Below are 20,458 nucleotides of genomic sequence, written 5' to 3' on the forward strand. Positions count from 1 at the left end.
TCCTCTTTGGTACTACCTAATACTGTTTAAGTTCACTTCAAGTTGCTTGTTTGCAATCTTTGTTTTGACATTCCTGTAAAAGTGACAGTAGAAAATTGTTTATTTACATATCTGCATTTGTGCAAATCTTCATTTTATGTTATTAGTATTCATTTCTAACGCTTATAAAGTGACTAATAAATTCGTATGTCGCTACGAAACTCCAAAGATGTAGATCCCATTAAAATTGAGAGGACTGGGAATGTTAGGGAAGTAGGTTCTCATGCGATTTGGAGCCTTTCTTCTTGTAAACCTGGTATGTATCCTCCTTTGGTTCTCTCCATAACTTGCTTTAAGGCCTTTCTTAAAGGCTTTGGAGTCGACCAGCTCAGAGATGACCGCGCAGATACATATTGGCAGTCAGACGGTCAGTTGCCTCATTTAGTTAATATTCAATTTCAACGAAAAACCACTATTAGCGATATATACATTTATACTGACTATAAGTTGGACGAAAGCTATACTCCTAGTAGAATTTCTATACGTGTGGGCACGCATTTTAATGATCTGCAAGAGATAGAAGTTGTTCCCCTAGTTGAACCTCCAGGTGGGGTTTTTGTAATACTTTTTCAAAGGTGAAATTAAGGTGTTGTGTGTTAACTTTTAGGCTGGGTTCATGTTCCTATAAGGGATATACGAGATAGGCCAATAAGGGTGTTTATGATACAAATAGCAGTGACCAGTAATCATCAAAATGGTAGAGATACCCATATGAGGCAGATAAAAATTCACAGCCCCATTGACAATCCGGGGATAAGGATAGATCTTTTAGGGACTTTTTCTACAGTTGAATTCCAGCAGCATGCAACTATTAGATAAGATTTCGATTTGCTAGACCTTAGGTTAAAATTTTATATATTTTTTTATAGAAATTAATATAAAAATGATACAAGCTTCTTGTTCACGGTTTATTAATTCCAATTGTAATTATTTTCATGGGAAACCATTGCTCTATCGATGCGTCTTTGTTTCCGCTAGAAAGATATAAAACGGCGCATGCTTCTGGGTGTTCTAATGACGGCATCAGCTGACTCTGACAGTTATGTATTGTTTCTGTTTGAAAAAAATTTAATTTTGACTTTTCAACATTTCAATTTTTAATGTTTTGTTTTGATCTACTAATATCCTACAAAATCGGGGCTTTTGCGAAGCAAGAGGTATGCTAAGTTTCATTAGAAAGGATGAGTACATTGATTTGGATCAGCAGCATTTAGGTATGTTTTCATAGCAATTTACTAGTGCTTGCTTTAACACCTGTTGCTTTCCATACCTGCATTTTTCCATTGCAAAAATATATCCCTTGTTATTTAGGACAACTTGTTGAAATTTAAGAGGGTCAAGATTATGTGAACTAAGCTTAAGCCATGATACTGCAATCTGACCTTAACACAGGCTTGAATTGAGTAGTATTTAATTGGCACAGTCTAATTTCATAATTGATAGTTATGTACACGTTTGAGTAAGCATAATTGAAAATATTAATATGGTGAAACTTGAAGACTAAACTCACATTCAAATTCAACAATTGATTTCATGTATATACATATTATTTAGGGAAATTGGGTAATATTTTTGTCAACTTGTACAATTGCATTGCTTCCACTTCTCCAAATTCGTCTCACTACCTCCTCAAAGTAGGTTTTTACCACTCGTCTTGTTTCTTCAAAATATGAGCTTCCCTCAGGTGGGACAGGGATAGTTACATTTGGAGATGTCGTGGTTGTATCTGTTATATTAGGATTCCATGTAATGGTTGTATTTGGATACCATGTGGTGGTACTCGTAATATTGGGATTTAAAGTTGTAGTGTAGTTTGGAGATATGGTATCAGGAGGAAAAGTGGTGATGTTGGGATACCATGTGGTGGTACTCGTAATATTGGGATTTAAAGTTGTTGTAAAATTTGGAGATATAGTAGTAATAGTTGAGGGTAAGAGGGTAACATCTATGTTTAATATGGAAGACTCATTGGCAAAGAATCTTGGCGCTGCAGATGAATTTTTGAACACCTTGAATTGAACAAAGAAGAATGTGAGTTTTTAAAATAACAAAAAATTATCTTTTACTCACCAAAGTCAGTGCTAACACCGTTAGAGCAGACAATAATTTCAACATGATTTATATCAAAGTAAATGGATGATAGGAGGACGGGTTTGAAATCCTTTTTATATTTGAGAAGAATACATATATCGCCTAATTCCGACATCTGAGTAAACAAAATTAAATACCTGCCATTAACTCCTTATGATTAATTCCTTTATTCGATTTGGGGGATTTTGTTAGTCACCAATTTGTTGCTATAGAAGAAAGCTGAAAAATGGCATGATAATAAACTAATTGTTGTGTTGTCAAGTTTTATTGTTAAATTCAAAGAAAATTCACGTGATAAAGCGGCAAAGCCTAGAATTTTTTTTCAATACTAAACAACATATATATACAGGATGTTCCAAGCTAGAGTGTACAGCAAATATCTCATAGCCCTGTAGGAATTTTAAAAAGGGTTTTAATAGAAGCCTGTAGGGTTGTGTCCAAAATGCAAATTGAAGTGTTATTAAAATATACAGAATGGCGCATAAAGCTATGATGAAAGAGACTTGCAATTTTTTAATGACACATTCTGTATATTTTTGCATATTTGAGTTTCAAAACTAAACGTAGGTGTGGTATATATAACCTTCAGGGACAGTTCCAGATTGGAAAAAAATGTTCTTTATCATTTCCGAGGATTTTAGTGGATAGGCGCTTCGGTGAATTTCACATTATCCGCCCGATAAAACATATTTTTAAAGACTTTCTTCATGATATAGGAGAGTATCAGAAGCCTCTATTAGATTGCCCTTTAATCATAGCACTTCCTGAAACTCCTTAGGGCACAATCCATCCTAGAGTGCTGCAAAATTATCTATGAATAATGTAAATTTAAGACCAACATCTATCGGCGAGATATCAACCCCAACACAGGAGAATCCTGTGGTTCTCCATTGCTCCATTCCCGGGTAAGACAATTTGCTTCTATTATGAAGTTCTCTGCTCCTTTACAGAGAATTCTGAGGAAAAGCAATCCCACGCACATCTTTAAAATCATACCTTTTTCCAATTTCCTAAGTAATAGTTATATGACTCACATTTATGACCTTAGATCTTGGAATGCCACATTCTCAAATTTCCTATCACTTAACCTCAAGTAGAGTGACCTCCAGAAAAGAGAAAATAGCATCTTCCGTCTTTGAAATCCAAACTGCACTGCATTATGCAATTGAATGTTATGTCGCTGGATGAGTGCTATAATTTGATTCTCTACTAGTCGCTCAAAAATGTTCTTGACAAAAGGGCGACAAAGAAATCGATCTCTAATATTTAGCAGATAGACTCGAACCTTTCCCCTTTACGCGACTGTTAATTACATTTTCCATAACAACCCTTAAGGACTCTTAAATCATTAGGAGTAAGGAAAAATACCCCCCTCACCTTTGTGTGGTATAAGAAGTCATTAAAGTCAGAAGTAAAAACCCTAAGGGGCAATAGTTAGCTACAGGTTATTAGCTGATAAGCTACCTGTACTCGTAGAAGTTATGGTGATTTAACCCCTCAATTAGCTACATTGGCCATGAACCATGCCTGTCTCTGGGTTATTCCTGCATATTCTCCTATGTAGTATCTTTTTCAGCGGTATTTAGTGTTACGAATTTTACGATTCGTAAAATTTATGATTTCGTAATATATTTTAGTTGTTTTTGAGCCTTGTTCGATAAGATTTTCGCCAACAACTTGCGGCGAGTTCGTTTAGATATGGTGTGTTTCATAAACTTCAAATAGATTTCGCATTTTCTCCGTCAGTGCATAATTCACTCATTGATAGTGAAACACGTAAATAATATAGATCTTCGGTTAGATTTGACGCAGTGATTAAAAAAGTAATTTTTCTGTTATTTACTTTGATTATTCAAAATGAAATCAGGTGGGTAGGTTAATTCAGGAACAACTACAATTGTTTGAGGTTGAGTGAGATTAGTTGCCTCGTTTCACGTATATTTATCCGAAGTTAGCAATGAGTAGATGCAGGGCTGGCCTTAGCGAGTCTGGCGCCTTGAACGAAGTTTTTAACTTCCGCCTCCCTAGAACCAAAAAAAACCGCCGAGCAGAAAAGTCCACCGCTCTTCCTGATCTGCTAGCCTGGGCCGTCGCCCAACCTCGCTCCCATAAGACCGGTACTGAATAATATTTTTTTATATTTCATTAATAGATCGCAGCAATATGCATTTCAGTATTTTACCTAGACCCCAAAGACTAGTAAGCGTGATGTGTAACCATCAATGAAGGTTACTAATCACTCAGCAACAACCAGTTAATTCGAGTTACACATTACGCCTTTGTATGCGATGGTAAAAAATATTCGTAAAAATCGCATTGCATGTTACCCAACCCGGGCTCCGGACATGACAACTAAAAAATTAGATACCCTCTTGACCCCTCAATGGGGGTTTGAGGAACGATGACTTCCAGATGGGAGTGTCTACGTTTCCTATCTTTCCCAGTGTGCCCCGCAAGGCCATCACGCTTTAGGGACACGAAGGACTTTGAGGGTGTGGATTTTACTGCACAGAAAGCGCTTTTTTGGTCACACATCTTGCAAAGTGCCTTTACCTAAAAACGTACACCCTTTAGAAATTTGAACCAGAGGGCTCGGCCTTCGATTGGGTTTAAGCTTTTGGTATTAGTCATTAATAGCTAAAGGGTTGGAAGTATCGACTGCTCGATTCCAATTTACCTTTTCTCGCCAAATGTCATCATAACGAACGTTATAAAACAACATGGATCGTTAGTGGAAAGGTCGAATTCGATGGAAAGATAGAAACGAGGTTTGAGGCTCAGAACTTGATATTCATAGGCCCCATCGAAAGAGAAATCGCTCTCATGCCTTTATAAGTAGATCATGTGACAAGCTCATAGAGGTTTGTTGGGGACTTCTCTAACGCGGCTTGTTGGGGCAAGATTGTATGCTGATTTGTGGCAAAAGGGACCAATTCCGTGAACAACCCTAAAATATTTTACCTGTCTGAAAATCGTACGTAATCACTCTAACTGTCCCTAATCTCAGACAGACAAGTGTGGTGTTCTATCTGCGAACTTTATGGGGTGGAAATGCGCTTTTGTTCTTTTTTGATCACGGTGTCAGTCCACTTATAGAACGCGCGGGCGAAAAGTTTTACTCGTGGGCTCCATTAGCCAATAGTAACTGAGGTTGTAAAGGTATTTCCTGTTATTTGTACTTAAGGTGTATTTCCGAGGTTTTTTTTTTCATTTTTAAATTAGCGAGGCTTAAATTTCGAGAACTTTAAGTTTAAAACTTGCATGTGAAGTTGATCAATTTAAATATCATGTTTTTCGTTTCCCTGATAAGAAAACGAGAAGAGATCTAATTAACTACAATTTGAACACGTATCATTAAGATTACTATTTGTTTTCAGTTATCTCGTTTAATCTGTTACGGGGAAATTAAACATATATATTACGCAGAATTTAAAATCTTTTTTAGGGCGATTAAATATCTATATATATGTACATCCAATATTGCCATTCCCATGAATTTGTTAAAGCTTTGTTGATTTCAAAATCGATATCTGCTTTTTGCATATTTAATCTCACAAATTCTTTGCAGGCTTTTTCTGTCATGTGCATATTTTAAACTATACTCGTTCGTTGTTGTATAGGAATAAAAAGGAACATAAAGGCAGCAACTATGTAACTTGTTGTCCTAGCTGTAAAACTAGCAACAATATTTTCTCATTACTCTGCTCAATATTTGTTTATGAATGATCTCATACAATACAAAATTTCCCCTGTTCCAGTGGTTCTTTACCATGGTGCAAAGATTCTTTCACATTTTTGCAATTTTGGGTAAAATTTTGTGCGGTTTGTGTAAGAATTTTGTGTTCAAATTTCAAAAGGAAAAAAACTTACCAGGTAACGGTAGATTTTTCTCATAGTGATCCCTTTAAATACCACATAATTTCTCCTTTTTTGCAGTGACCAAGTGTCGAGTGTCAATTTTTTCCAGGATTTCACACAAGAAAATCGTTTTCCCGACAATCAAATTTCCAAAATATGGCCTCGTTTGATTCAAAATATCTCAATTTTTATATGGTTAAAATACAATTTTTTTAGAATATTTCCAACTGTTCATTAAAGCTTCATATTTTAGCAGCATCTCGTATACTGAGTTTAGGTAAAAAAAGCTCTTTCCCCAAGTGTTCGATTTCTCTCAACATTGTCTCCCTTCACAATGTCTAATTTCACTCATCACAGATATATTTCACGCTCATTTATTTCAACACGAAATTTGTACGATTTATATGACAAACTCAGTTTGAATTATTCCTATGCGAGAACGAATTGGCAAAATTATACGAATATATACGATATTGCCACAAACCTCTGCTTTGCATTTTTTTACAGATATAATTATCTAGAAGTTTAGTAATATAATTAACGTCTTTTTCATCAAATATCAGTTGTTAAATATATTTTTACTTTAATTCCTTCATTGCTAATCATATTTCATTTGCCCTTTAATGTCCAGTATAACCGTATGTGTCTTAGGGTGTCCAGTAAGATTCCTTCCTCCACAACCCCCCTATGCCCGCCAGCGATCCCAACATTGAACTGAATCAAGTTACCGTCCAGTCGCAAAACAACGGTACTCCAGTAGCTGATCAGAGAAATGGCCAAGGTACGGTATTTCATGAATATCACATAAAATATGTTCACTTCTCTCCCAAAGTAAGCAAAGCAGCTTAACTTACGTCTTATCTTTCTAGGATAACTAATCAAGCATCTTCCCACTTGGCCCATTAATCGATTATGTGACATAGGGGAAATTGTGTTTACTTTCTATGCCAGGTTTTCACGTTGATTTGTTTTCTTATCAATTCCCAGGATGGGTGTTAATTAGAGTTGGTTTATCGGCAGAAATGTCCATTAATTTTCGGTCGACCCCGGTAAAACAGCCGCCAAATGCGCCGCTGTTTTCCTGGCTGCAATCGATTTTTCCGAAGTTCGACATCACATCGTGGGTTCCAATCTGTGGAAAATGCTTTCCCAAATCTCTCACTATGTATCAAAAAAGTATGTCACCGGGGCTTAGGGGCGTAACTGTAGGCTAATCAGATGGCTGGCGGATTAGAGTTTTTCCGTGTTTTGACGCATCGGTTTCTGGGCAGATTCGGACGTAAGTAGAAGAGGACATTCCAATTTGTTTTTATAATAATATCCCTTTCCCAAGGGGGCAATAATTTTTTCACTAAAAATGCCCTAAGGGCTCTATATAAACGGTTGGTTAATTTACGGAAAATTAATACAATACTGAGTTTTTCGTATAATTGCAACATTAAGCTGATTGGCGTATATATAAAAACTGAGTTAAATCCATATTCCTAATTATCCCTAATAATTTGTACGCCTGATCGCCTTGTCACTTCAATACATATAGGTACTTCAGGCCATTTATCTGCAGCAAACAGTAAATATCACATGTACGTATGTGTAGGTATAGTATTCGACGTGTATTTAAGCGAAAATCAAGAATTTTTCTCCTGAAAGTAAGGGGTAAATTTAGCCGCGTTTTGACGTCACTGCTGTTTTATTCATAATATCCAGTGCGTAGTTTACCACCTCAATCACAGTTGCTCGATAAGTCAAAAAACTATTAACAAGAACATGAATCTTGAATTGCGAGGTAGAAGTGCTTCGCTACAGTTTAACCAAACGTCCTTTGGTATCTTCATTATAGATGAAGCAGATGGAGCTGCCCCCTCCGCAATCGATAGGGAGACCGAAACGAGCGGAGATACCCTGGAAGGTCAAGAACACCGCGTGATCTTCATCAACAGGACCCAACCTTCTGTAATTAAGTACTGTAACAATAGGATTTCTACGGCCAAATATAGGTAAAAAGTTCGCCAAATTCAAACACGAGATCTACTGAATGTTGTTTTCAGTGTAATAAGATTTGTACCATTGTTCTTATTCGAGCAATTCCGAAGATGGGCAAATATATTTTTCTTAATGATCGCGCTGCTGCAACAAATACCGGACGTGTCTCCCACAGGCAGATATACCACTCTTGTGCCTCTCATATTCATCCTTTCCGTTTCGGCCATCAAAGAAATCATCGAAGATGTGGTAAGTCTGAAAACGCATTTCATGAGAGCACGAATTGATTTTAACACTAATTTTACTGCAAAAATATCTAATCTCGCACACCAACCGGCAAGGTATTCAATTGTTACATCATTCTTAAACAAAGATAGAACTTTTTAAAAAACTATTAAAAATTCAAGGGGACGCTAAATAACCACCACCTCTAGAGCCCCTTTATAATGTTAACTGAAAAGGAAGATATACTCTTTGGGGATATACATTATATTCAAGCAATTCATTTGCATTTAATATTATATTCTGTCTTTGTAGAAGAGACACCGAGCTGACGACGAAACTAATCATAGAAAAGTGGAGGTTTTACGTGGCGAATCATGGATTAACGTCAGATGGAAGGACGTGGTGGTTGGGGACATGGCTAAAGTCACCAATAATCACTTTTTTCCTGCAGACTTGGTGCTGTTGTCGTCAAGGTAGGAATGGCAGTGTTCACGACTAGCCTCACCTGTACTCATCGATTTCTTGTAGCGAGCCTCAAGGAATGAGTTTCATAGAAACCGCAAATTTAGACGGAGAAACCAACCTTAAAATCCGCCAAGCCCTACCAAGTACTGCCAAACTGACTACAATTCACGATTTAAAATTACTTTCTGGGGCTTTAGAGTGTGAACCTCCCAATAGGCATTTGTACGAATTTAATGGGGTTTTAAAAGAATATAACAAACCGTAAGAGTTTCAGATCATGTGATAGATTTTGGTTAATTAAAAGTGTTGTAGGCATGAACCGTTAGGTCCAGATCAAATTTTACTGCGGGGGGCGATGCTGCGGAACACTGCTTGGATATTTGGCTTGGTAATTTACACAGGTCATGAATCAAAGCTTATGCGGAACTCCACTAAAGCCCCCCTGAAGCGATCCACTATCGATAAGATGACGAATGTCCAGATATTGCTTTTGTTCGGGTTGCTGTTCGTTATGTGCTTAATTTGCACCGTTTTCAATGTGATTTGGACCAGTGCCAACGGTAGCAACCATTCATATATTGGATTAGAAGGTGGGGACTTTCAGCCCCTATTTGGTAAACTTCTCCAATTTTATTTATTTCACAGATACGGAAAATATTTTGTACACTTTCTTGACGTTTTTGATTTTGTTTAACAATCTCATACCAATATCCTTACAAGTCACTCTGGAAGTGGTAAGATTTATACAGGTGGGCGTTCTTGTTTTAATTGGAGGAAAATTTATAATGGGGTAGTTTTAAGGCTATTTTTATTAACATGGACAGGGAGATGTATCATGAGGAGACGGATACCCCAGCAATGGCCAGAACGTCGAATTTAAATGAAGAATTGGGCCAAGTCAAATATATATTCTCAGATAAAACCGGCACTTTGACCAGGAATATAATGGAATTTAAGCTATGCGCTGTGGGCCATGAAGTTTACCGACCCACAGACCCTCCAGAAAACTCTTTGTTAGTTCAGGTTGGCGCATTTTCGAAGAAAAAGTTTGAAAAATGGTTGCTATTTCCTGTATTTTAGCACTTGAAGGAAAAACACAGCAATGCAGACCAAATAAAAGACCTCCTGATCCTTTTATCTGTCTGCCACACTGTAATTCCCGAGCAAATGACGGATGGCAGTGTGATTTACCATGCGGCATCCCCTGATGAAAGAGCTCTAGTTGACGGGGCAGCCAGGTTTGGTTACGTGTTCAAAAGCAGAACCCCGGATTATGTTGATATTAATGCTTTAGGCGTGGATGAACGGTAATCTATTACGCCTATAATCACTTTATAAAAAAAAAACCTTATTTAGATATGAAATTCTATCAGTTTTGGAATTTACTTCAGCGCGAAAACGCATGTCGGTGATCGTGAGAGATCCCAATGGGAAAATCAAATTGTTTTGCAAGGGGGCCGACACTGTGATATACGAAAGGTACTCTCCAAGGCTCTTTAATATACAAGGTGTCCCATTTAAAGCTGTGATTGAAGATTACTTAAAAACGGTAAGTTGTATGAAAGAAAGTTTTAAATAAAAGTTGTTCGGTAAAGAGGGGGACATTGCATGAACATAGTGACTTTTAGTCAAAACGCCATTTTAAGGTTATTTCAAGGGAAACTTTTTTTCAAATGTCAACTTTGTATTTTTTACAGATTCTTATAGACTTTCAAAAAAATGAAGATCTTTTATTTAAACATTTTTTTATTAGACGTTTTATTGCAGATTTATTCTTGATTTTTATCCAATTTTTGAGATGGTCGAAATTATTGCATTTTTTTCTTCTAGAAAAGTTTTACAATGCATATTTTGTTTAAAGCTTATAACAATCCTATCCAATAAAAAGAATTATTTCTATGATTTTTTTTTTAATTTGGTAAATTAATTTTAAATCCTTATTTGAGAAATTTATGGAAGCAAATTTATAAGAGAATGCCCTTCTTGTTCTAAACACGTCTCACCCTTTATTCGAAAAGAATTATTTACTCTGCGCAACATATTCCCTTTTATCAATTGACACGAATTTTCAATTCTCTTCTTCATTTCGTCTGCAGTTGTTGGTACTTCTGCATAAACTTTATCCTTTAAAAAAACCCAAAGGAAAAAATGTGGTTTAGTCAAATCAAGCGACCTAGGAGGCCAGTTCAATCGACCGAACCGTCCAATCCATCGATCTGAAAATATTTCATTAAGAACCACACGAGATCTAGAAAAATTGGTTGGATAGCCGTTATGCTGATACCACATCACCTATTTAATCGCAAGTGGAACATTTTCTAACAATACCGGAAGATTATTTCGCAAGAAATTGTGGTATACTTCTCCATTTAAGTTTTATTTAATGTAGAAAGGTTCGATTAAGTATTCCCCAATAATACCGTATTATACATTTACTGACTATGGTTTTTGATGTTCTACTTCTGTAAGCAATGTGGGTTTATAGCACTCTAAAAATGCAGAGTATGGCGATTCACTGCAACATGGTGTGAGAATATTGATTCGTCCGAAAACAAAACGTTGGACAAGAAATTTACATTTTAATTTAATTGCTGCTTTGCCTAATTACAAAAATTGATTCGGCTTTCAAAATCAGTTCTATTGGATTCCTGATATAAACAAATTTGGTAAATATGATATTTATTCATCTGCAAAATTCTTTGGACACTTGTCTTTCATATTCCTGAGTCAGCAACAATTTGACAACAACTTATATGGGGATCGAAGGCAACAGCTGCAAGAACTGACATTTGATTGCCCTCGTATGTTGCATTTCGGGAGCGATTACGTTTTTTTGTTTCCAAAGTTTTCATTTTTTTGAAATTTTTAATGACACTATTGAAAGTCGTCCAACAGGGAACTCTTTCTAAGATATTTATTTTTTGCAGGTCTACAGGTATCTTTAAAAAAATACAGAGATGCTAATTGAAAAAAAAGTTGCTCTTGATATTACCTTAAAATGACGTTTTAGCCAGAAGTCACTATCTTCGTGATATGTCTTCTTCTTTATCGAATAACTTTTACGTGAAACTTTTTGCATACAACGTATCGTGTTTGAGTAATTTTCAATCACAGCTTTAAATGGGACACTCCGTATATTTTCCTCACCTAAAGCTCAATAGGGAATTATTGTAGATTAGACAACAACGCTTCGTCAAGAGAATACAAAGACTTATTGCTCCAGCATTTAGAATCTTTTGCCACCGAGGGATTGCGAACTTTATGTTGCGCCGTTGTCGAATTAAAGAAAAATGATTATGACGATTGGAAGCAAATGTATCATAAGGCCTGTTGCAGTATTCAGCATAGAGAAGGCAAGTGAATGCATTGTACAATCGTAACAACAAAAATTTTAAAATGAATTTAGAAGAACTTGAAAATGCTTTTGTTTTTGTATGTGTAAGAATTATGTGTTTACTAACACATACGCAGAAACTTTAGTAGTAATCATTTTTGAGATTAAAACATTATGTATCTACGGTTCAGAAAAAATCGAGGAAGCCTCCAACCTAATAGAGCGCAAACTGAGATTGATCGGAGCCACCGCAATTGAGGACAAATTGCAGGAAGGAGTGCCGGAAACTATAGCCACCTTACTGAAGGCCGATATCAACATTTGGGTCCTCACCGGAGACAAGCAGGAGACCGCCATCAATATCGGGTACTCCTGCAGATTGATATCTCAAGGAATGCAAATTATTGTATTAAATGAGGATGGTTTGGATGTATGTCTCCATAAAATACCAACAATTATTATTCACAATTTATCGTTATTTAGAGCGTTAGAGAAGCGATTTTAAGACACTGCGATGAGCTGGGGGAAAATTTGGAAAAACAAAACGAAATTGCCCTTATTATCGATGGTAAAACTTTGAAATATGCCCTCACATGCGAGCTCAGATCTGACTTTTTGAGGTTGTGTATATCTTGTAAAGTAATGTTTTCTATGCTGGAGGTTTATTTGGTTGTGAATTAATGGTTTTTTAAGGTGGTAGTGTGCTGTAGAGTATCTCCAATGCAGAAGGCAGAAGTTGTTGAATACGTGACGAAACATACGAAATCTATAACTCTAGCTATAGGTGACGGTGCCAATGACGTGGCTATGATTCAAAAAGCGCATGTCGGGGTTGGTATATCAGGGGTTGAAGGTTTGCAAGCAGCCTGTGCTAGCGACTATAGTATTGCGCAGTTTAGATTTTTATTAAGGTGAAAAATCCTTTTCTTTGCATTATAGAGATTGCAATGTCGACCTTTTATTTAAAGGTTATTGTTGGTGCATGGAGCTTGGAACTATTCTCGGATGTGCAAATTAATTCTTTATAGCTTTTACAAGAATATATGTTTGTACTTGATTGAACTGTGGTTTGCCATTTATTCCGGATGGTCGGGTCAGATTTTATTCGAGCGGTGGTCCATAGGTACATAAAATTACCCACATTTTTTAAGATTCGGACGATGGTTCTTTTAGGTTTATACAACGTACTTTTCACGGCCCTCCCACCACTAGCCATGGGCCTTTTCGATAAGAGTTGCAGCGCCGAGAAGATGATCACCTACCCCCAATTGTACAAACCATCGCAAACTGGTGAATTGTTCAATATTAAAGTGTTCTGGCTGTGGATTATAAATTCTTTGGTTCATTCGGCCCTGCTGTTTTGGCTACCCGTGCTGGCCATGCATCATGACGTGCTGTGGATGAACGGCAAACAAGGGGGGTATTTGGTTGTCGGCAATGCTGTTTACACGGTAAATTAATTAAATTTAATTTGGTTACACTCTTGGCAATGTAGTGTTATAGAATTAAACATCGTCGTTAGGGAATGTACGCTCAAAATCCAAGGTAATTTTGAGCGTAATTTTGAGCATAATTTTGAGGTCAGAAGTGGAAGAGCTCTTTAAGTTACTTATAATTAATTTATTTCAAAAATAATAATCGACATTTAAACAATTATTTTTATTCTATAGTATGTGGTTGTCACAGTTTGCTTGAAGGCCGGTTTGATAACGAACTCCTGGCCTTGGCCCACGCATTGTGCTATTTGGGGTTCGATAGCCTTATGGTTTTTGTTCGTAATAGTCTACAGGTAGGTTTAGTATTAAAGCTGTAATTTGGACGAAGCAAAAAGAAGTCATGTCTTTTCAGTTTATTCTGGCCTGTTATACCAATCGGAAGCATAATGTGCGGGATGTACATAATGATCTTCAGTACCGCAGTCTTCTGGATGGGACTGTTCTCCATACCTGTGATCACTATCATACCTGATGTTGTATTTAAGATGTAAGTTCTCCGTACCGTTAAAGGATGAAATATGAAGAATTTTGCTCTAGAATCCGGAGTACTGCATTCAAGTCTCTCACTGACATAGTAAGAGAGAGTGAAATTAGAAGAAGAGATCCCGATGTCTACAGGGGCGATTCAAAGAACTCGTAAGTCAGCTAGAGCACACACAATTGTTTGTTCTTGTTAGAAATCACTTAGCAATTAAAACCTTTAATAAGGGATTTCTATCAAAACTTGAATGACCTACGGATATGGGCATTTTCACTATTTGTTTAATAGTTGTTCGCATCGTGGTGTTGGATATAGAGGCTTGTTAATTGTTTTCTGCTACATTTTTAGAAGCGATCTTTTAAATATTAATAGAGCTTCACAAATTTCTCCTTCTGTGATCCAGCTCGATTAGTGCTTTAGATCGTTTTTAGTGTCACTAATGTGGTCTGGGCATCCCTCACATATCCACTAGTGATACCTCAAGGCTGAACGATTCCCCGGTGAATTACTTTGTGCAGCCTTTGGGGCCGGTTTGGTTTGTGATACGCATTTTTGTGTGTTTGACATTCACCGCACTAGATCGCCCGATATTGCTTGGACAAATTTTGTTTTTTCTCTAATAGCCAGTTAAAATTTTGGATTCGCAAACGGAAAAAATGCGTTACGCCCCAGACCATCGTGGTGCGACATCGAAAAACGGACCAAGAGGATTTTTAATTTTTTTTTTCATTAAGAAGACTTTTGGGCTTCCCAAAGAGGCAACGTTTACGCACAGCTATTGTACATGACTAGTTAAAGAATCAGGTTCAATTGAGATTTTTACTCTTCTACAGCTAGTCTCGAATTTAACAGTTTTTGCATTGCTTTATTTAATCTTAATTTAGCATTTTAGATAGCGTAGTAGTTCAGGACAGTCCCAGACTCCATACATTAGGACAGTCCTGAGTTACTGCACCACCGCCTCCTGAGTAATAATTGTAAAAAGTATTACTAAGACTACTAATTACGCACAATATTTGCAGTGATATTTTGAAAAAAACATTCTAGTGATTAACATACTAATTAGTTAACATTATATCAGTCTGAAGCTTTGTAATGCTCACGTAATAGATTCTTAAGGTCAACTGAAATAAGTGATGCCTTATTCTTATTTCTTAAACTTTCTTTCTTAGCTTTTACTAATTATTATTAACGATGAAATTAATTATTGTTAACTGGAGCTTCTATTAAGCTTTATGGAAGTTCTTGCCGTTCGCCAGGTTTTTAGAGCGGCAAAGACTCATTTTGCATAGCATAATATAATTGCATGTTCAAAGGGTGATTTTGGTTGCTACCTACTTTTGGTTGTAGCGTGCCTACTAATGTTGCCGTATTTATTTGTAATATAGAATAGATTAAATCGAATGTATTTAGTTATTATATTTAACATAAAAAATATCCATATTTTAGCAGAGAAAATACGGCGGAAATTTTTGGGGAAAAAATTCAAATTGGCGACCAAGTTGAAATTGTGTTTTTGAGTGCGTTTCATCAGGAGAATGTTTTAAAATGCAGAATTTCATATTTCCGGTTTTAATGGGGCCACATTTCGATGCAAAATTTCCAGTTATTAAATCAGCAGAAGAAATTCGATTCATCCTACAACGTAATAAATACAAGCTAGAGGAGCTATTTTTATGGAAAAACACGCTTTAAACATCTGAATTATCGAAGGGTTCTGCATTTTTTAATTCCCCATTTTCAGTCATCCCGTACCCCCATATCTATCATTATTACTAACAAAAAATGTGGATTTTTTTAACGGTTAAAGATTATTGTCTTGGTTAGTATTTTGTCGTGTAATGATTTGTTTTATTTGCAAGACCTATGCATGCGTTGGAGCAGTTCGCAATATGTAAGTATATAATTTATGTTATTTGGTACATACATATAATCATAACACATTCGTGTAATTAACTCCATTAACATAATCACACTCAGATTACTAATCTTCATGGGGCTTTAACACAGAATTAATGTAAATACTGGCTTGAAGACTAGTTACACGATTAGCAATTTGAAATAACAATAAGAAAATGATATGCATTAAAATAGTCGAATATTCGGGTAGAAGTTCCCCTGGCTTTAATATTTGCACGTCTGAATGCTTGATGGCTTTTGTTGATGCACGTAATTTATCTTGTTTGTGTGAAAGTGGTCTATAGCATCCAATATGTTAATAATAAAGTGTAGAACATTTTACTTTTCGTTGCACGACTGTCCTATGTATCGTCTAAAGTAATCGGTTTACTATGAACTGACGAGACATAAGTGTATTTGGTACTCTACGGGGTAGTTCGATCAGAATGGTTCTTGCAGACTTTCTGAGACCGCTCGGCTACTCAAGAACGTGTTCTTTCGGAGGACGCCGCGGATTGAGCAGGACGTGGAGATGGCCCGTAAGTATCCACAAATATTCCGAAACGTTTAGTTTCCTATGGGAAAATTTATGGCGTCATAATACCTACACTATCGCGTAGAGTGAGTAAGTCCAGGGCAATTTGTAAAATATGTGTAAACGTCGTACTAATTACACGGTGCCGGCTTGCTTTACCGTAGTTGTTCTCTTCACCAGTGACAGTTTATCACAATCTCATAATTGTGAAGTATGACTACGCCCTTAGTTGGACCGATAACACCGCAGTTTTGCACATTCCTTTTCGTTACTAAATGCCCGCATTCATATTAGTCAACTAAATAAACAATTACAATTTATTTCACAATAGACATGTTTGTTGTAAATTTGCTTTTTTAAATAGCTAACCAACATGTATATAATAGAAAGTAGGCGTAGATTTTATACAGGGCGTTAGTTGCGGTAGCTCGACCGTGAGGATCTCGGTGACCATAGAAGATGGGAGGTCGGTTGAATTGGGACAAGGTTGCGTGGTTTGGAGGTCAGGAAGGCATGTTTTGAAATTTGAACAATCCCGTTGGCTTTCGGACATGCTCGAAAAAATAGAATTTTCAGAAAAACGTTTTTATTTTTTCCTCAGCTTATTTGACGAGGTAATCCACAATCATTGACACTTCATTATTGCAACTTTCCCGCCTCTGCGATGTGTCGACGTTATATTTCAAATCGGACGTTTCGACTTAGGACAACCATCATCAGTTTTATTTCTTCTTATAGGCGCCGTCTTGGATTCTCACGTTTTCGAATCGGTTCTTTTTGCGATCGTGACGATATATGAAGTCTTATGGTTGAGTGTTGCGGTTTGATGGAAATATTAGAAATTTAGTTTTTGTGAAGAGTACCTTGTAAAGAACGAAATAAGAAAAAAATACAGGGCGTTCTAGGAGGTGCGTGGGAGGCTCACCCTCTGCTTCCACCCGAAGCTTTGTCCGGCTTCTAAAGTTTCGCATTGATCTTCAAACGTCTCGTCTTTTTGTTTTGGTCGATTGTAGTTGCATTACGGCTGATCGATAAGGTCTTTCATAATACCCCATAAGTAATAATCGAACAGGGCAGAACCTCACTGTCGTTTATCGTTTTCGGGATTTCATAGCGATTTGAAGCGGCACGTTCCGGAATGCGAAATAGCGCAACTTCGCCCCAATTTAACCGATCGTGTATTTGATAGTCGCCCAAATGTTCACGATTGAGCCCCAGAAACGGACACCGAGTGTATCCCACAGGTGGCTCATTTATCCAACCGTGACGTGTCTCAAAATAATTTTCCGAAATACACTAATAGTTTTCCATTGGTCAATTGATTATTCAGGTACAAAATGTACTCTCCTAACGACATAAAAATGGTATTATAATTCGGCCCATTACACTAAAAAGTTTCTGTTTTAGGCAAACATCTTTGTTGAACATATTTGTTTTTCGCTTTTTCCAATCTATCGAAAATTCATTATTAAGTTAGGAGTGATTGATTTCGTTCATATCAAAAACAACATTATTAATAAGGAATTATTTGAGGAAGTAACGGAAGTTTCTCGCTGCTTTAGATGGCTTTGCATTTTCGCAAGAAGAAGGCGGCGCAGTTTCTCAGACGGACGTTATCAGAGCTTATGACACCAACATACCCAAACCAGACGGGATGTAAATTTAAGCCTTAATTAGTGAAGTGCGAATGACATCAAATAGCACTAGTGAATGTGTTTAGCTGAAAGCGGGAATGTACAACCAAAGATTTTTACTCGGTTTAGGTTCACTCTCAGTTGGCATCCATTTCATTTTCTTGATGATTGATGTAATCAATTTCTACACTAATAACTATAATCTCAGTCAGTGCTTCAAATGGAGAATTAAAATACATATAATACTACTATTCAATTTATTGATATACATGTATCTCCTTAACTGTCAATGTGCCTTTTTCCTCATTAATTTTTATATAAAGTATACAAAAGTATCGGTATTTTAAACATTACACGAAATTAACTTATTCTATGCTATTTGCGTTTCTACAGCGCAATCGGAAATACTTTCCAATTGTAATTTCACCGGCCGTGAACACCTTCATAGGCCAAGTTTCTATGATGGTTAAGCAAAGTTGGATTATTTTCAACTCATTTTAAGTTACCCCTAGGATAGAGGAGATAATAGATGTATAAGCTATTTTAGAAACGCGGTGTTTGGATTTATTTATTTATTTATTTATTGTGGCTGTATGTAGGTATTCATTTCCCTCGAATTTCACATTGATTTTTGGGGCGATTGCATATAGGCACTTTGGGGATTTAATTATTTGAGTAAACGCATACTATTATGATCATAGTCTAGTCAAGAGTCGGGCAGAACAGGCTCCCTTAATTGAAAAATTCCATCTTTATGAAACATTTGCTGTGTGATATAATTACATATTATTACCTACTAATTACTACTAGGCCGTAAAGTTTCTCATAAACGCGTTTCTTTTTAATTGATCATGAGCCTCCATAATACAGCGTTTGATCGAAAACGTAACCTAAAATATTATGGCTTGGTACTGTAAGTTTTAAATTGTTTTAATTATTACAAAGAACTTATGATATTTTTTAAATCTGTTGAAAATAAATGTGTTATTTACTATGCCAAAATTTTAACTTCACCTCAAGGTTCTTCACCGCAGCTAACCTTCGCTAGAGCCTTATCTTAGGGGTGTAATAAAACAATCGCAAATGCCTACCAATAAAGGTGGCAATGTAAAATATGCTCATACACCGCATTTGTATTCTTATCTATTGTGAGTAGTTGTCAAAAGAAATTCCAGAAATTCCTTCTATTGACTATAAAATGAAGTAACGCAGTGTGTGGCAGTGACAATATAGTAATGATGGCCTCAGTGCTACTATATGGTATTTTAGTTTGCGCGTTCCTTCACGGAATTCCAACCTTTGCATCAAATTATGATGGTGAGTTTCGCCCGGTGAAATATTTTTAATGAGTGATTAACGAAATCCCTTGAACCAGTGATAAAGGATCACCATCACAGGCATGCAGAAGGACACCATCGCCACCATTCTAGGCACGGTCATAAAGGACTTGCAGCTAGGGACTCCAACTCGACGGTCACTACCTTGGCCCCCAGTAATGCAACCGTCAACTCCACTACCGACTCCAATTCTACTACCAACTCAAATTCCACCACCAACTCAAATTCCACCACCAACTCCACTCTGTGCCTTTCCAGCTTTCAGTCAGAGCTGGCCACTTGTATGTTCTCTTCAGAAAAATATTCCTTCACTAAATCGACATTCTAGTTGTCCAATGGTTGAATAACTCCAAGGATCTTTGGTTGCTTCACGAGTTGACCCCGCCGTCAGTGAAATCGCAATTTTCTGGCACATTTAACGCCACCATCACCAATTCCACAAATACCACCATTCTAAATGGAACTGTCTCCGTTGATATGAACTCCATGTACCTTGAAAATTCAGAATATAAAATAATCCAGTATTTTGCAAAGATTTTCGGGTTTTTGTTTGCAACACCCGAATTTGTGGCCTCGGAATTTGGGGCCAATATAGCAAAGACAATTCTTAAAGCTTTTCTTGGTAAGTTTTAATCCTGAAGATTGGCTCATAAGTGAGTTTTGAGTCCATAGGAGGGCGCAATAATACTGGAAATCTCGTTGGCAATATAGACAATGCGACTTCCGTAAATAGTTCCTGGTCAAATAATAATTTGACCAATTGGGAAAATTGGCTATTGCCTTCAAAAATTTTTAACAACGTTGAACATATAGAGCATGCAATTGAGGGTGGATTTTCCAATTTGGTCCATAATGTTTCAAGTAAGTTGCTAGTGAACCATTTCCAGATATAATTTTTTTTTCTAATTGCAGGTTTATTAGGATTTAAGAAACAGGGGTAAATCGTTGATTGAGTAAGAGTTTAGAAAACAATTAAAGTATCTTTCTAATCGATCTTCGACTTTTATTATTTGAGTTATGGACGTGTCTAGAACTGTTTGCTTATGCCTTAGGGCCTCGAGTAAATTTACTAGAAAAACAG

At 36.6% G+C, this 20,458-nt stretch overlaps 3 protein-coding genes across 5 annotated transcripts; all 3 read left to right on the forward strand.

Annotated features, from left to right (window-relative positions):
- Positions 1-155: 155 nt before the first annotated feature.
- On the forward strand, positions 156-932 carry LOC136343790 (anaphase-promoting complex subunit 10-like). Of its 2 annotated transcripts, none has more exons than XM_066290744.1 (3): positions 156-295; positions 350-586; positions 647-932. In XM_066290744.1, the coding sequence occupies exons 1-3, from the start codon at positions 187-189 to the stop codon at positions 856-858; spliced, it is 558 nt and encodes a 185-aa protein (XP_066146841.1). In that variant the 5' UTR covers positions 156-186; the 3' UTR covers positions 859-932. The 2 variants fall into 2 exon arrangements, with proteins under 2 accessions (XP_066146841.1, XP_066146843.1); XM_066290746.1 differs by having other exon boundaries at positions 170-295; positions 337-586.
- A 137-nt stretch (positions 933-1,069) lies between these two features.
- Positions 1,070-19,034, forward strand: ATP8A (ATPase phospholipid transporting 8A1). Of its 2 annotated transcripts, XM_066290695.1 has the most exons (23): positions 1,070-1,253; positions 6,640-6,769; positions 7,829-7,985; positions 8,037-8,220; positions 8,509-8,669; positions 8,725-8,922; positions 8,974-9,251; positions 9,307-9,410; positions 9,463-9,684; positions 9,742-9,968; positions 10,018-10,140; positions 11,836-12,014; positions 12,187-12,425; positions 12,479-12,634; positions 12,689-12,906; positions 12,964-13,118; positions 13,169-13,446; positions 13,666-13,784; positions 13,844-13,978; positions 14,029-14,127; positions 15,835-15,866; positions 16,331-16,410; positions 17,969-19,034. In XM_066290695.1, exons 2-23 carry the CDS (start codon positions 6,676-6,678, stop codon positions 18,077-18,079), a joined length of 3,549 nt encoding a protein of 1,182 aa, XP_066146792.1. In that variant the 5' UTR covers positions 1,070-1,253; positions 6,640-6,675; the 3' UTR covers positions 18,080-19,034. The 2 variants fall into 2 exon arrangements, with proteins under 2 accessions (XP_066146792.1, XP_066146793.1); XM_066290696.1 differs by lacking the exon at positions 15,835-15,866.
- Positions 19,035-19,199: 165 nt separating this feature from the next.
- Positions 19,200-20,370, forward strand: LOC136343787 (uncharacterized). The gene is made up of 5 exons (XM_066290740.1): positions 19,200-19,357; positions 19,416-19,658; positions 19,706-19,999; positions 20,050-20,238; positions 20,290-20,370. Exons 1-5 carry the CDS (start codon positions 19,276-19,278, stop codon positions 20,316-20,318), a joined length of 837 nt encoding a protein of 278 aa, XP_066146837.1. The 5' UTR covers positions 19,200-19,275; the 3' UTR covers positions 20,319-20,370.
- Positions 20,371-20,458: the final 88 nt, after the last annotated feature.

This window comes from Euwallacea fornicatus, chromosome 15 (genome assembly GCF_040115645.1).
Source record: "Euwallacea fornicatus isolate EFF26 chromosome 15, ASM4011564v1, whole genome shotgun sequence".
Classification (NCBI taxonomy): Eukaryota; Metazoa; Arthropoda; class Insecta; order Coleoptera; family Curculionidae; genus Euwallacea; species Euwallacea fornicatus.

What these genes read in the sequence shown, in the direction of transcription:
- LOC136343790 (XM_066290744.1), top strand. Translation starts at nt 187, where the DNA reads ATGTCGCTACGAAACTCCAAAGATGTAGATCCCATTAAAATTGAGAGG. An exon ending in CCTTTCTTCTTGTAAACCTG is followed by an intron (nt 296 to 349) that starts GTATGTATCCTC and finishes CCTTTCTTAAAG; the next exon opens with GCTTTGGAGTCGACCAGCTC. An exon ending in TCCCCTAGTTGAACCTCCAG is followed by an intron (nt 587 to 646) that starts GTGGGGTTTTTG and finishes GTTAACTTTTAG; the next exon opens with GCTGGGTTCATGTTCCTATA.
- ATP8A (XM_066290695.1), top strand. Translation starts at nt 6,676, where the DNA reads ATGCCCGCCAGCGATCCCAACATTGAACTGAATCAAGTTACCGTCCAG. An exon ending in TTGGTGCTGTTGTCGTCAAG is followed by an intron (nt 8,670 to 8,724) that starts GTAGGAATGGCA and finishes GATTTCTTGTAG; the next exon opens with CGAGCCTCAAGGAATGAGTT. An exon ending in GTTGGAGCAGTTCGCAATAT is followed by an intron (nt 15,867 to 16,330) that starts GTAAGTATATAA and finishes TGGTTCTTGCAG; the next exon opens with ACTTTCTGAGACCGCTCGGC.
- LOC136343787 (XM_066290740.1), top strand. Translation starts at nt 19,276, where the DNA reads ATGATGGCCTCAGTGCTACTATATGGTATTTTAGTTTGCGCGTTCCTT. An exon ending in AATTCTTAAAGCTTTTCTTG is followed by an intron (nt 20,000 to 20,049) that starts GTAAGTTTTAAT and finishes TTGAGTCCATAG; the next exon opens with GAGGGCGCAATAATACTGGA. An exon ending in TTTGGTCCATAATGTTTCAA is followed by an intron (nt 20,239 to 20,289) that starts GTAAGTTGCTAG and finishes TTCTAATTGCAG; the next exon opens with GTTTATTAGGATTTAAGAAA.